Source organism: Octopus bimaculoides, chromosome 20 (genome assembly GCF_001194135.2).
Source record: "Octopus bimaculoides isolate UCB-OBI-ISO-001 chromosome 20, ASM119413v2, whole genome shotgun sequence".
Lineage (NCBI taxonomy): Eukaryota > Metazoa > Mollusca > Cephalopoda > Octopoda > Octopodidae > Octopus > Octopus bimaculoides.
The window spans coordinates 29,822,403-29,839,333 of NC_069000.1; the positions used below are offsets into that span (position 1 = coordinate 29,822,403).

The window sequence follows — 16,931 nt, forward strand, 5'->3', positions numbered from 1 at the left end:
AGCAGCAGCAGCAGCAGCAGCAGCAGCAGCAGCAGCAGCAGCAGCAGCAGCAGCAGTAGTAGTAGTAGTAACAACAACAACAACAACAAGAGCTCTCAGAGAGCGCAAACCTCCACCAAGGCAACACCAACATCCTCTCAACGATTAACCAGAAGTAATTTTGAAAATGAGAATATCTGAAATAAACTTGACTGCTCTCACAAACGAGAATACTAAAAATGAATCTGACCGTTCTCAAAAATTAAGTTAAAAAAACGGGAAAATAATCCAGAATCCTTGTCTGGTACCAGATTGATCCCAAAATCTAATCAGTTCATGCCAGTCATGAGGCCAAACATCCCTGAAAGTTTCATCCGAATCCATCCAGAAGTTCTTGAGATATCTTGTCCATGGACAAGCAAGTAAACAAACACAGCTGAAAATAATACCTCTGCCTTCGCTAAGGTGGAGGTAATAATAATCCTTTCTACTAAAGGCACAAGGCCTGAAATTTTGGGGGAGTGGGCTAGTCGATTACACTGACCCCAGTCTTTGACTGGTACTTAATTTATTGACCCCAAAAGGATGAAAGGCAAAGTCGACCTTGGTGGAACTTGAACTCAGAACATGCAGACAGGCGAAATATTACTAAGCATTTTGCCTGGTATGCTAATGATTCTACCAGCTCACCACCTTAATAATAATAATAATAATAATAATAATAATAATAATAATAATAATAATAATAATAATAATAATAATAATAAAACAAAAACAAAAACAAAAACACCAGGACTTACAAATATATATAACATACAGAAAATTGCACTACTGGGTACAGCACACATCCTACGCAAAACACTTTCAAAACAGTAACCATAAGAGCATCACAGCAAACCACAGCACATACCCAAGGCACACAGAGCTGCGCTTGGTAGTGAAGTGAAAGCACGTTATAAAAATAAAACTACTGAACAATAATAATAATAATAGTGAAATATTTCTGTGTGTGTGTGAGAGTGAATGTGTTTGTCTTTGTCGCCACCACCCTTTGACAACTGCATTTGGTATGTTTATATCCCTGTAACATAGCGGTTTGGCAAAAGAGACCATTAGAATAAGTACCAGGCTTGAAAAAAATAAGTACTGGGGGTGATTTGTTTCATAAAAATTCTTCCAGGAAGTGCCCCAGCATGGCCATGGTCTGAAACAAGTAAAAGATAAAAGATTAAAAAAGATAGTCTTTTTTTATGGGTGTAAAGTTTCTTCTACAGACTGACATCACACCAGGGTAGACAATATTATATACTTTATTGTATTATATACTTTTTGACTGTGCCTGCTTTTTATTTGAGTATCTACTGCAGTGACTCCCAACATGGGGCCTTGGAAAATTGTGGCATGGCATGGGATTCAAAACTTTTTTTTTTTTTTTTGGTGGGACATGGAATTGTGAAAATCGTTTTTTTACAGCAAACATACTACACTTATTACCCAGCCTAGCCAAACCAATCCCTCCAGCCAAGTATACTGTATGAAGGCTGTTTGCTACAGTATAGTGCTATTCTAATGCCTTGATTGAAACTAACAAAATTGTTATCGTGAATCAAGAAAATCTACTGTATTCACCAGGGACAAGGTTCTCATTAAAGTGATTCGCTTTTTCCTTCTTAGTCAATAATGTATTCATTTTCTTTTTGTACTCCTTGAAAGAGTTACCAGTAGATTCTTTATGTGTTAGATGATTGATAAAATATTAGCTTTAGATTTTGACATGAGACCAATAATTTCAGGGGAGTGGGTAAATCAATTCCATCGATCCCAGTGCTCAACTGGTATGTTTGTTTTAGTGACCCTGGAAGGATGAAAGGCAGAATTGACCACTGTGGAATTTGAACTCAGAGTGCAATGATGGACAAAGTACTTCTTAAGCATTTTGCCCAGCATGCTAACGATTCTGTCTGCTTGCTGCCTTTTGTGATAAAATATTAAAAATAAAGTTGTTTTTGTCCAACCACTGGTGGGGCATAAATTTTTCAGGAAAGTTATAGTGGGACCTGGGGGAAAATAGGTTGGGAAACACTGATCTAATGTTTGTGGTGTAGCTGAAGCCTGGTACTTATTCTATTGTTCTTTTTTGCCAAATTGCTAAGTTATGTGGATGTAAACACACCAACACTGGTTGTCAAGCAGTGGTGGGGGATAGATACAGACACAAAGACACACACAGATGCACACACAAACTGGCTTCTTTCAGTTTCTGTCTACCAAATCCACTCACAAGGCTTTGGTTAGCCTGAGGCTATAGTAGAAAACACTTTCCCAAGGTGCCACACAATGGGACTGAACCTGGAACCATGGGGTTGGGAAGCAAGCTTCTTACCACACAACCACATCTGTGCCTATATGTGAATATAAACAAAACAGTAAAGATTGTTTGCTAACATAACATGGCAGTCCTGGTTTAGGACTAATGTTGCTGTAATTTAGCCCCAGGAGACGTCGTCTCCAGCTGGCTATATGACACGATCTGTGTCCTTATATTTTCGAACAAGGGAATCTAGCAACCCCACTCAGCTCAAAACAATATCTGTGTACCGCGATTTCTGGGTTATTTTTCTTCATCAGCACAGGATAATTATTCAGCTAGAGGTGGCGCTACCAAATTCCCATTTGAAATATATAGTTTTCAAAGTGACAACTAGTCATGTTGTGAGATTTAAAAATAGTAGTTTTCCAATAAACAAAACAGTATTACATAAAAATGGGGTGGAGGATCAGACATAATGATAAATAATAGTAATAATAATAATAATAATAATAATAATAGTGAAATATTGTTTTGTTTGTGTGTTTCAGTAATCCTCCGTAACCGTCAGCTCTACCACTCCACTTACAAGATGTTCATCTTCTCTATAATGATGTATATTGGCTTCCTATTTTTCATCTGTATTCATTATGGCAAGTACGCAGAGACTGGCATTGAGAAAAGGGAGTATAAAATATTGGGTAAGAATCACTCAAACTTACCTCTTTTGGACATGTATAATTCTTTGTGTGTGTATGTGTGTGTGTGTGTTTCTGTCTGTGTCTTTGAGTGTATGTGTCTTCTATTGTATGTGCATAATAGTGTGTCTGCTAAGGACTATAGCATGCTCTTCAACATGCACAGGTTTATGTATAGTGTATGTAGGATGGGAGTGAAGGGGCATGGCTCAGTGGTTAGAGCATCAAAATCATGAGTTTTTTAAGTTTGATTCCTGGTGCAAGCTGTGTGTTGTGTTCTTGAGCAAGACACTGTATTTCATGTTGCTCCAGTTCACTCAGCTGTAGAAATGAGTTGTAACATAACTGTGTCAGCTTTTGCCTTTCCCTTGAATAACATCGGTGACATGAAGAGGGGAGGCTGGTATGCTTGGGCAACTGCTGGTCTTCCAGAAAACAACCTATTTTGCAGTCTAGGTTCTGATGTAGTCCTGGGTAAGACATTAAATTGCATCTGGTGGTGAGGCTTCAGTTTGGAACTTCTGGAGTTGTGGGGAGCATCAAGTCACTCCTTAATTACCATTACTCCCAGGTCTGTTCTGACCCAGAACAGTAGTTTTTGTTAGGGTCCCATCTATGAGTTAAATAGATTTTTATAAGAGTAGATTGAGCTTCTTAGCTGCAGTGAAAGCAATCAATTTAGAAGAATGAAAACTCCAAAGTTAATACCTTCTTCTAACATGACCTAAGCCAGTATGGAAAAGTATGGCTGATGAAACTAATGTTTTTTTTGTTTTTTTTTTGCTGCTTTCATAGCACTATCAATCTCATGAAATTGGAAGTATTAATAGAATTAAGGATTTTTTTTTGTCTTTTTCTATTTCATAAATTCTTTTTTTTTTTATAAGTATTTTTTAACAATGAATTTTAATATTCATGATTCTTGGTTTCTAGTGTCCAAATCTTTGAGGAAAAAATGGTGTTTCTACCTGGGAATTATTTGTTTGATACTCTCAATTTCCTGGAAATAATTTATAGAATGTTGACAGCCTCTAGTTGTGACCGTCTCTATGTTGTGTTTGATGTTGTCATTTTGGTGTTTGTTTGGGCTGAGTAGGATGGATGGCATTTTTGAAATGGTGTTCTATGATGGTGGCGTTTAGTTCCCGAGCAGCCCTGATTGAACAGACTAAATTACACTTCATGACACTAATTTTTTTAGCAAACCTTACTTAAGGTACATCTTGCTTGCTTGCTTCATGCTCTTGGAGCTGGGGTCATCCCAAGTTAGTGCTCCTAGAGATGTCATCATGCATAGAGCTGACCAGGTCCCCTAGTGCTGTCCATTGCTGGCAGTCCCATGTTAGCCCCTCTGTATATCCTCTATGGTGACATTAAACCTCTGGAGATCTTCCCCAGTCATGTTCAGCCATCTGGTGTGGGGCCTGACATGAGGCCTCTTCTAGCCCATGATATTAGTCAAGTTTAGAGTGCTCTTTATGGAATATGAAATTCATTTCGCTCTTTCATGTCTACACTTTTATCTATAAGATATCTCACATATACTACATTTCCAGAAGAAAGTGTCTAATCTTGTGATATTGCATGTAATTTATTAATATACTAAACTATGATTAGTCACTGTTAAAATAACAAATTACTGTATACAATATGTGGAACGAATCTTGGCCTCCAAGTTTCACTTTGAAGTAATCTTTGTATCTTATTTGTATGAGTGCTGTGATGTTTCTTTTAGTTCTTGAATGCATATTTCCCACAGAAGCAACAAAAATGATCTGTCATTGCGACATACATGTCTTGAAGCAATGCAAAGTAGAGAAATAAAAGACAACATTCCACAATGTACAGAGCAATTACCAATTTGATACAAGTCACGAAAACACCCAAAACATGCATATAAATCAAAGTGTTCTAAAAATAGGTCATGACCTAATATGTGTTATATCTACTTTTACAGCTCTCTCTCATTAAAGGTTGTCACAATCAAAAGCATTCTTAAATGACTAATAGAAACACACTCCATTAAATTTTTGTAAATTTGGTATGTAGTTGGTCATCTTGTAGATCAAAACCTAGTTGTGATGGAGCAAAATTGACTTTGTATTCAGAAAGAGCATCCTAAAATTAGCTAAAATCACTCTAATTATTTCTTGCTAAAGTAACTTTTTTTTTCATTTTATCATGCTGTGTTGAGACTATGAATTTCCCATCTTGTTTTCAGGCATAATTAATTAAGGACTTAATTAATCCAATATGCCTGTCCTTTAGCTTTAAATGGTGTGAATTGAGGCAGATTTGGTTACTTTTCAGCGGGTCATTGGCCTTAGTTGTGGCTAATGATATAGGCTAGTGGTATTGCTGTTGTGAATATATGCTGGGGTTAATTTAATTGATTCACTCCTTTTCCTTAAAACTGCTGGCATTATTCCTAAATTAGAAACAATATTGTTGTTGCTGTTGTATTTGTAAAATTATTTTGCTGCTATGTCATGGTTTCAACTCTTTTAATACCAACTCACCTGACACTACCTCTAGTTCTACGATATAAATTCTCTGTTTAAAGTGATTTAAATTAAAAACTTCCATTAAAATTTTGTTAATTTACATTCAAAACATCAGCTTAATATAACAAATTTATTTTACTAAGTTCTTCATTATTTTCAAAATTTATTGAAATTCAAGGCAGTGTGTTTCAACAGAAGCATGGTAACAAAAGTGTTAACATTGTGTTCTGTAATCTTGAATGTTATGTAATTTCAATAGTTGTGTTATGTGTGCAGGATTGCTGTTGCAGAGTGCCATGAGTACAACGTTAGCCTCCCAACATTTCACCAATTCAGTGGCATCCTCCCACCTTGCTATGTGTATTCTGTTATTGTTCCAGCAAATCAACAATGAGGTATTGCCATCCCAGCGTGCCATAAGCATTCTGTTATTGTCCCAGCATGTCACAAGTGTTATCTGATAGTCTCTGTATCCTACACACATTCTGTTATGATCCTAGTGTGTTAAATGCTGCAATCTTGTGTCACTGTCTCCACTACACCACAACCATTGTTTTACCGTCCTCTGCCAGTGTGTCTCATACACATTGTGTGACTGTTCTAGTGTATCGCAAGCATTGAATTACTGTCCTTAGTGTGGTGGCATGAGTATTAAGACCTCAAGCCATATTTCTATGAAGACAGTAGTTAACTGTTATTTGTTATGTAAGGAAACATATTTTCTGATATCCCAAAGATTCCATCAGTTTGCAAATGCTTCTTGATGCAGACATGGTAGAATAGTTGAGTATTTTGCCTTGAAACCAACCATGAGGCTCTGGGTTTAATCTCGTGATGCAGTAGTGTGGGCAAATGTCTTCTTCTATGGATTCAGGTCAATTAAAGACTTGTGAATGAAACTGGATGGATAGAAATTGTGTGAAAGCTCATAAATGTACTCTGCTGGTCACTCAAAAACCCTTACCGTGTTCATCAAGCAACTGTAATCCTCATCATTGAAATTGATGGAGGATCCATATAGAAAAGTTTCCTTGTCTCTTTATCTTTCCATTATAGCTGAATTGTTTCTCAGAGTATTTGACACGCATGTTTGACTCATTACTAAATGAAACCAAAATTCTTTTCAGCCTACATATGCCAAGCTGTCAGTGTGATGACTTTCCAGTTGATGTTAATTCTTCTTGGCAAAGGGTTCACCATTACAAGGGGTTACATCAGTCAAATAGGCTCCATCAAGGTTGCTGTATTCATGACAGTCTATGTTTTCATCTATGTTGGAATATTCATCTGGGAAGCTGAGGTAAGCATTCTTTCATTTTTTTTCCATTTCATTTCTTTCTGCAAGCTGTTGTCTGATTCTTAGGACTGACTGACCTGTGCTTGACTGACATCTTCATCTTAGTCTTTGAAGATGATTTTTGTCCAAATATTTCATTCAATTAACAAAACTTGCTAAAATAGCAACCAGATCTCCTTCAAATCACCATCTTAAACTAGGGAAGGGCACATTAGATAATGTAGTTCTAAATTAGCTGAATGCTCACAGCTGGAACTCCTTTGGTCATAAGTGTACTTTATCAGTGTTCACTGGGAAATGGTGGTGGTAGAGATTAAACAACAACAATTTGTCCTTCTGCCACTCACTTATGATTGAAACATTAACTGAAATTAGACTGGAAAAAAAATCTTCAAACAAAAGTACTTTTGAAATTGAAATAATCAGTATAACTGGCACTCCATCAGTTACTACAAGTGTTCCAGTTGATCCAATCAAAGGATCTGCCTACTCATCAATTTAACGTACAAGTGGTTGAGTACTCCACAAACACTTGTACCCTTAACGTAGTTCTCAGGGAGATTCACCATGACACAGAATGTGACAAGGCTGGACTTTTGAATTACAGGTTCAATTCATTTTTGCCAGCCAAGTGAATTGGAGCAGCGTGGAATAAAGTGTCTTGCTCAAGGACACAATGCGCTGTTGAGAATCAAACTCATGACCTTACGACCATGAGCTGAATACCCTAACCACTAAGCCATGCACCTTCACTAAAAGTGTGGAGAATACGAGTACAAATGGTAGAGGTGAGTACTGGTATTGTAGCTATGATGTTAAATGAAAAGGAAACGTAAAAGACATCATCTAAAGACTTACAACTTTATACTAAAAGGTGTGATTTCTGAGTGAGGCAGAAGATGATAGGAAAACCTGGAAAAAGGTGGTAAAATTTGGTCTTAAGAAGCTGGATGTCTTGGAAATGACAAAGGACTGCAACAAATCTAGACACTGTGCTAGAAAAGACTCATCAAACCTATGCAAATATGGAAAAGCAGACCTGAAAATGATGACGATGACATTGGACAATGTTGCTTTGGATACATATATATAAAAAAAAAAGATGGATAGTCATAGCAAGATCGTCTTTACGCAATCAGCACTGACCTAGGGCTGAAAAAACAACAACAAACAGCCCTGCTATGCATTGCCCTCATTCTGTGTTTGCCACCTTACAGTCATCCTTGTTGTTGTTGGCATCTGACTTTTTAGCCAGTGGAACCTGCCACAAGAACTGAAGGAGTAAATGTCCCAGTCTGGTTGAAAAAGATAGCAAGCTGACAGAATTGTTAGCACACCAGGCAAAATGCTTAGCAGTATTTCATCTGTCCTTATGTTCTGAGTTCAAATTCCGCCAAGGTTGACTTTGCCTTTCATTATTTCAGGGTCATTAAAATGAGTACCATTTGAGTACTGGAGTCAATGTAATCAACTTTGTGAACTTGCTGGCCTTGAGCTAAATTTGAAACCAATATTATACTCCTTTAGTATGATGCCAGTCACTTGGTTTCCTGAGTCTGACGTAATGGTGATGTTATCCATGTGTGCAGGCATTGTTCTCCTGTGTCCCAGTTTGAGTAGAATCTTCCACAATGTCTCCAAATTCTGCAGCTATGACTCCAGGGCCAAAACACAGAGAACAGATGAGATAGGGTACCTTTGTTGGGTTAAGTATGTGATACAAAATAATTTCAATAGGTGGCCATTTAGTTTGACTACTGGAGAAATGTCCTTATACATTGTAGGGATCCAGCCTCTGAAAGCAGTACTGAATCCAGTTATGCTTAGAACAGCTATGAGTGAGTCAGCACTATATCTGGGCTCCGGTGAGGTTCCTCTCAGTTTAAACCAGCCTAAAGCATTTAACAGGGTTAGCCATTGCTATTTGGTAGCTGTCCTAAGCATAGCCAGATTTGGTACTGTTTTCAGAGGCTGGATCCCTACAGTGTACAGTGACATCTCTATACTTATTGCATGAGGTGGAAATTTTTGTAGTAAATCTGTCAAAGTTTTATATAACAGATAAGTGCCAACCTCTTGATGAGCTCCTTTTGCTAAAATATTTACCTCTGTGTTAGAGTTATGGATCTGAAGTTGCCTATTGTGAAACTCTGATTGGATCCTTCCTTAGCAGCATCAGTACTCTTTGGCTCACATGAATGGGAATGCTCCCATTTACAGTAGGCAGCTGAAGTGTCTGACATATAACAGTAATGTTTGTAGAACAGGCCATCTTGTTTGACTTGAAAATTGCAGCGTCTTCATCCACAAATAAGGAAGTCTTTCTATGGTTGAAGCTTTTTTCCCTTAAACTGCCAGACTTTGGAACTCTCTTCCATCTCATTGTTTTCCTCCTTTTTATGACCTGAACAGTTTTCAAATCTAAAGTAAATTCATTCCTTTCGTCATTATTTCTACTTCTTCATGGTCCTTTATACTAAGTGGCTTCTTGCTTTGTTTTGAGACTTTTTGGCAATTTGCCCATCTTACATCCACTTAACAGGTTTATTACTTCCTATACTGAAATTGGCAAAACTATTGAGGTAAATATCAAAGTCCACCATCTCCAGTTCATTGTTTCTTATGAATAGTTTGTCAAAGTGTTGCTGAAACACTGAACACATCTGTTTTGAACTAAATGGGAAGTGCCTGCTGTGGTGTATCAAAGATCAAAGTGTGGCTTTATGCAACACTGTGTCTCTCCTATCCAATCACATGAAATGATTTTGCTGTCATATTTCAGAGAATGTGCTCTAGCATCCTTTGTTTAACATCAATAAAAATGACCAAGAGACATTCTCACCACAAGCACATTTTAAGTGATTGCTTTTCCATTTGCTTCTTTTAATCAGTTGACAAACTCTTCCTCTACTCTACAGTTCTTTATTACTGCATCTATCTAAAACTGACAGATTTTGATCTAATTTTCGTTTTCAGTGAGACCACCATCTGTTATTAAAAAACTGCATGCATTAATTCTCATTTAAATAATATTTAAGTCACTGAAAACTGTTGATGCTGGGAAAGACATATTTACTTTCCACAGCCTATAAACCTATTTATTAGTCTTGTCTTAGTTGACTGTACGGATTACTAATTTTGGTCTACTACTCAAAACTGTGGACAATTTACTCTACTCTGTTGGTAAGTATGGCCTGGATAACTCGCATAGTGTGTCTGTGTCTACATTGGAGTATAATGAAAATCCAGGTGATTATCTACCTAAGAAATGGAAATACCTTTGCAGGTTTGCATGGCTTTGATAATCATCTCTCCTATCCGTCATTTCCACGCAATTCCTGTGTGAGTCTAAGATGCCATTTCACTTGCTAACATTGAGATGTTCCTAGTGAAGACTGCAGATGTTTGAAGAAATCTAACATTCCAGAACCAGTTGGAGCATATATATATATATGTAAAACCACCTTAAAACTTAGCAGGACATTCCAGGAGTATGGAATGTCATGTTAAGACAGTGGAAAATAAAGACTTCTCAGTACCTAACAAAACAGAAGTGGGTATAGTGGTTGAGAAGTTGATGACTCAACTGAGGTGAGGGATTTTGGATTACAGTACAAGAGTAAAGCTTTTCCATCAGCATTGGAAACTATTAAAAGCATAATGAAACAGAATACAATAATTGTAAAATATGGGGATGGGTCAAAGTAAGAAATAATAGGCCACATTGTCTCTGCCCATTTTAACCGAAAGAAATATATAGAGACATGACAGAATTGTAGCTATCATACATTAGAAATGTTGCTAGCATTGTGAAAAGCCAATGGAAAAGAGATACCAAAATAGACCAAAACAAGTTTCAGAGGATGACAAAGTGGTCAATTCTGTGTGACAACCATTTCATAGAGGTAGGGAGGAAGTTAAGGTAAATCATCCAGACATTGTTAAAGACTATCAGAAAAAAGTTTCCTTATTGCTGTATGAATTCCAGCTCAGAGCAATGTATCTCTAAAAGTAATGGTGGAGTTATCCAAATATAATGATCTGCAAATAGAGGTAACCAGAAAGTTGGATTGCAAACATAACTATGCTCATGTTAATGGGTTCTCTAAAAATGATAGAAATGAAATTGGACAAATACATAACTTAAACACCAGAATTTAAACTTAACATAGAGGAAATAGCACTATTGGGCACTAAACATATTTTTTTTATTTATGTGCCCTTTTCAAGCCTAGCCAGGCTCATGGGCCCGGTTTCCCGGTTTCTATGGCGTATGTGTTCCCTGCAGCTGAAGAAACACGAAGAAAGAGTGAGAGAAAGTTGGGGCGAAAGAGTACAACAGGGGTCGCCACCCCCCACTCCCTACCGGAGCATTGTGCAGTTTTAGGTGTTTTCGCTCAATAAACACACACAATGCCTGGTCTGGGAATTGAAACCGCAATCCTCTGACCGCAAGTCCACTGCCCTAACCACTGGGCCATTGCGCCTCCACACTGAACATATACCACGTTGAATACCTCTGTGTTGACACACAATACTTGTTTACAGAAAAATATCAACAACAGGTACTACACATGTATTATCTTTTACCTTTTACTCGTTTCAGTCATTAGATTGTGGCCATGCTGGGGCCGGCTTTAAGAAATTTTAGTCAGATGATTTCACCCCAGCACTTATTTTTCTTAAACCTATCAGTCTCTTTTTCTGAACCACTAAGTTTTGGGCATTAAACACACTAACACTAGTTGTCAAGTGGTGGTGGTGGACAAACACACACACACACACACACACACACACATATGGGCTTATTTCAGTTACCATCTACCAAATCCACTCGCAAGGCTTTGGTTGGCCCAAGGCTATAGTAAGAGACACCCAAAGTGTCAGGCAATGGGATTGAACCTGGAACCACGTGGTTGGGAAGCATGCTGCTTACCACACAGCCATGCCTGCACCTTCAGTTAGGTAGAGTACTTTCAATACAATAAAAATTATGTAAACAAAACACTGCACATAACCCAAGTGACACAGTTGCATTTGATTGTACATTGAAAGCATGCAATAATGTTGAAACTATTAAAATAATAATAATAATAATAAGAAGAAGAATAGTGAAGGCGCATGGTTCAGTGGTTAGAGCACTGGGCTCACAATCACAAGGTAGTGAGATTGATTCTCAGACTGGGCTCTGTGTTGTGTTCTTGAGCAAGACACTTTATTTTCATGTTGCTCCAGTTCATTTAGCTGTAGAAATGAGTGCAATGTCACTGGTGCCATGCTGTATCAGCTTTTGCCTTTCCCTTGGATAACATCAGTGGCATGGAGAGGGGAGGCTGGTATGCCCAGGTGACTGCTGGTCTTCCCGAAAACAACCTTGTGCCTAGGATGGGGACTGTCTAGGTGTATCCCATAGTCATTCATGACCGAAGGGATCTTTACCCTTTTTTTTAGTGGGGCATGAAAGTGTAAACAATACCTGCATGATAAAAAAACAAAACATATGAACAAAAATGTAAAAGTTATACCTGGATTCTCAACACTACACACTGTCCAAAAAATTACCCTGCTAGAAACAACCCACATTCTTTGCAAGATACTATCAATTCAGTAATACAACCTAAACAAAACAATCCACAACACAAGACGCACTCTATACAGCAAATATCCAATGAAATAAACTACCACCATCAGGTCAAATACCCAATGCATTATACACAACACAATACAAACATTAATACAACAAAAGACTGTACCTCACCCTATAAAAAAAAAACTGATGCAATACAATACTGGGAAGAGTTTGCACATTCCCAACAACAAAAAAGAACACCATGCTGCACACGCCCCAGCAGCACAGAAGTGTAGCAGGTGATGCAGTAGAAATTTGCCTGAACCTACCAAATGTTCAGCAACAACAACAATAATAGCAGCAGCAGCAACAACAACAACAACAACAAAACAACAACAACAATCTAAATTTAATTTTGTATGTTATTAAAAAGATTCTGATGTTTTCTTTTCTTTACCAGTTTTTTGATCCTGGCATTGTGCTGTACCGCTATGAAAGCCCTCCTGGTTATGGGCTGATTGGTATGCGAGTTGTTGGATGGTTGTGGTTTTGCTATGCCATTGTTACGACAATCAAGCATCACATTGAAAAACTATCTTTTTATATTTTCTTCTTTTTTGTTTTTACGCTCTGGTGAGTTTGTTTCTTCATTTTCTCTTTTCATTCCTTTTCATTCATATTTTAGTGCTCTTTTTTACTTTTTGGCCCCACTCTAAAATGTGTCCCCCTAATTTTAGGGCTTGATAAATGAAGTCACTACTTACAACTACTTTTATATTTCCATTTAATAAAAGAGGAGGAATACACTTGTGACTGAGGATGTTCATTTGGTTCTGATACTGTGTGTGTGTGTGTGTGTGTGTGTAATAAATTTGTGGAAAAGGTCATTGTATATACATATACATAACATACAGAGCCTTGTTATCACTCAGTCTTGCTACTGACTCGAGGGTCCACATCAAGTTTACTGGGAAGGTGGATGACTGGAAGAGTTGATGTAGTGTGGTCTGAATCTGCACCAGATTGATTTGGTATTTTCTACTGACAGAAAATGAACTTATTGGTGGACAGTGGTTTGAGACTGCACCCCCAGATTAAAATAGATTATTCGTGACATGTCCTCTGTCTCCTGCTGGATAATCCTACCAGGGCTTTATTCTCATTTGATGCAACTACAAGGCCTCTTTGGGCTGGAAGAGGACTTGTAGCAGGCCCTGTACCTGATGGCTGAATGTGATTGGGAGAGATCTCCAGAGGCTTGACATCACCTTGAAGGATGCAGAGGGGCTGGTACCTATTACTGAGACATCTATATATATAATACAGAAGATGTCTGTCTATCTGTGTAACTGCATGCATTTCTACATTTTACAACCGATTTGCATCACATTTTGTACATAGGTTTCTGAAGTCCTATTATGCGTCATAGGCTATTTTATTTTTCCATATATCGATTGTGGGGCCCCCCAGGGGCAGATAATCCCCTTAAGCCTCTCTCTTGGAGTCAGCAGTACTATTGCATAAATGCCCCTTAATTCCTGCAATTTGCCTCCCATCTTCACCAGAATTAATTTTTTGTTTGCTTATGGCCTACAAATAAAGTTGCAGGCATGCATTTGAACAGAAATTCAGGTAAGGGACCCCTTAGGATGGACGGGGGGTGGGGGTGGGGCAGTAAATCGATTTTGATAAATGTTGAAGTTGATATTATCAATGCAACAAAACGCCATAACTGCTTGAGTTGGCGTTTGGTTTTCATGAAATCAGATGTATTGATTTCCCATGGCTCACCGAGGAAGGTGAACACATGAACTTTTACTTGAACTTATCAAGGGGACTTCTAGGGGAGCAGTAAGCCCCTTTGACTTATCTATTGAAGTTCACATTAACGCTGTATTAGTACCTGATAACTTTTGAAGTTTACGTTCAATTTTAACTTTACAGGGCACATTGGTTACCCATTGCCTAACACTGTCTATGCCCGGAACAAACAAGGGGATCCCCAGGGGGCAGTAAGCCCCGGCACGACATTTATTGAATTTGGCTATTGTAATGCAGCAAAGGGTCATAGCTTCGATAATTGGTAGTCCCATAAAATGAATTTCGACACAGATGAAGATACAGTGAGGCACATTTACTTCCATTTCAATTCAGCAAGAGGACCCCCTCGGGGACAATGAGCCTAAATTATTAACCCATAAAAGTTCAAACTGCCACAATAAAACAGCATCAGAACCTTGGGACTTTATTATGGTTGTTGCCTGCCATAAGATAAAGTACCGTACATTCGTTATCACTTGAATTTTGCAAGGGAACCCCCTAGGGAGGGTAGTGAGCCCCTTTGGACCACTTTTAAAGTTCATATTATGGTTGCAGCAAAGTATTTTAACTTCTGGAAGTAACAGTCAATTTAAATGAAAGTTGACACATCGGTTACTCATGTCCTACAAATGGAGGAGCGAATTTTTAAATCCCCTTGACCAAACTTTGGTTTACTAAGCTAACTTTAAAATGATTAATTTTGCACCTGGTTGTCTCCACTGTGTAATTGCACCACAATTAAGTGTGGAATGGGGAGTTAAATTTTTTACCTTGAACTTTGGCATCATTTTACACCCCTAACTAAGAAAGCACAATTTAACCCAGGTGTAAATTTCAATGCCTTCTGTATGTGGATTGTACTATTTCACAATCATACCTAAACTGTGCGAATGATTGATTAGTTTTGCACCTCACTTAAGTATGAAATAGCAACCTCTGGCCAACCACACATCAGTGAGTTGTGTTCAGCAGATTTCATCACACTTATTTGTATTATCTAACCAATCAGACAACTCGAGTGTTGTTCATTAAGTGAAATCACTCCTATTTATATCAGTCAAGTCCGACCTAGGATCACACTTCGTTTTTGGCTTTTGACAAGTTGTAGGTTTTTTTTACTTGCATACTCTCATAAGCTGCCCCATGTTTCTGAAATTTATGCTTCTTCAAAATTTGTCACCTTAAATGAGGTTTATTGAATGTGTTTATGGTCATAAGGACTGGTGTTAAAGCGCTACCTACTAATTGTTTGGGACGAATGCACAATGGCACACAAGGTGGCTTTTAAGGCATTAGACCGGTCACTCAGAAACATCAGGTAATGTCAAGAACCAAAGAGAGGTGTCACTTCCTGTTATATGGGGACTTCCAATAGACTCTGCCTGTAATCCCAACAGGTATGCAGGCTGATGAGGTTGGTGCATGCCTTAAGGCCTCCCAACTTTGGCAATATGTAAGAAAGCTGACACAACAAATATGAGAGCACAACTGCAAGGTGATGAGACATCAGCAGGTTTAGCTGCTGCCATTTTGTTGTTGGGAGATGGCAAAGTCCCACTTGATGGAAATGGTGCCGTGGACCTCACAGGGATTTGCAGATGCATTAAGTCAATTGCTGAGTTACAGATGTCTTTTTCCTAATCTTGAGGAGAACTACACAAATCAAGAGTGGTTGTGTTAATGCGTAATATTGCCTTCAAAAAACCGCATAGTTGGAAACATCAATGAACAGCTCATGCTGTGCTTGCCTGGAAACCTGCATATCTGCAAGTCCCTTGACTCTGTGTCTTATCCAGACAAAGTTGTTAATTACCCCACAGAATTTCTTAACTCCTTAGATCCTCCCAGATTGCCACCACACTTATTGTGACTTAAGAAAGGTGCTCCTGTCATGCTCCTCAGAGATTTGGAACCCCCTAGGCTTTGCAATGGCATGCGTCTGGTCGTCCAAAAGGCGATGCCTCATGTTATTGAGTGAGGCAACAATACTTACAGGGTGTGGTAAGGGGAATACTGTCTTCATACCAAGGATACCTCTCATTCCATTTGGTAAAGACATTCCTTTCACATTCAGAAGGCTGCAATTCCCTCTCTGGCTCAGTTTCACCATGTCAATTAACAAATCATAGGGTCAGATGCTGATGGTCGTAGGGCTTAATTCAGAAGAACTGTGCTTCTCCCATGGTCAACTATATGTTGGCTGCTCTCGGGTAGGGAGCTGACATAACCTATTTGCTTTTGCGACTTGCAAGAAAACCCAAAATATAGTCTATAAGGAAGTTTAGTAGGCTCCCTATTTGCCAACAAATAATCTGTTTTTTTTTTTGTATAAGTGCTTACATTTGCTGTATCTGTGCTATTTTTGTCCTTTTGACAATAACACGTACGTCTCTGGTTGCTTTTGTTATACATTATAAATGTTCAATGTCTCCATTTTCCACATTTATATGTTGCTATCACGCTTTGCTATCAATGTTCTGTAGTTTTAACTCAATTAATCTACTTTTCCCTACATCTTATTTACATATTTTTTTGACATTCCAGCATGATCTTGCCAAGGCTGTTTTTGTGGCCACTGACTTTTAACATGCTTTTCTAGATTACAACCTCAAATAACAAGCAAAACAAATACGACACACTAAAGTGGTGTGAAGGACTTCTTAAGGGCCATCACCTCTAATTGGAGTCGTCTTTGCTGACAGCTCTGCCACTGGGACTTTTAAGAATGAACAATCCAAGGTCCTCTTCAGGGCCA

The 16,931-nt window shown here is 38.2% G+C and overlaps 1 protein-coding gene across 1 annotated transcript in view; it reads left to right on the forward strand.

Annotated features, from left to right (window-relative positions):
- LOC106874284 (transmembrane protein 145) overlaps nucleotides 1-16,931 on the forward strand; it is a 69,681-nt gene that overhangs the window by 43,052 nt on the left and 9,698 nt on the right. The window contains exons 7-9 of the mRNA XM_014921958.2: nucleotides 2,839-2,988; nucleotides 6,617-6,789; nucleotides 12,816-12,988. Coding sequence (XP_014777444.1) covers nucleotides 2,839-2,988; nucleotides 6,617-6,789; nucleotides 12,816-12,988 — 496 coding nt within the window. The remainder of the gene's footprint in view (nucleotides 1-2,838; nucleotides 2,989-6,616; nucleotides 6,790-12,815; nucleotides 12,989-16,931) is intronic.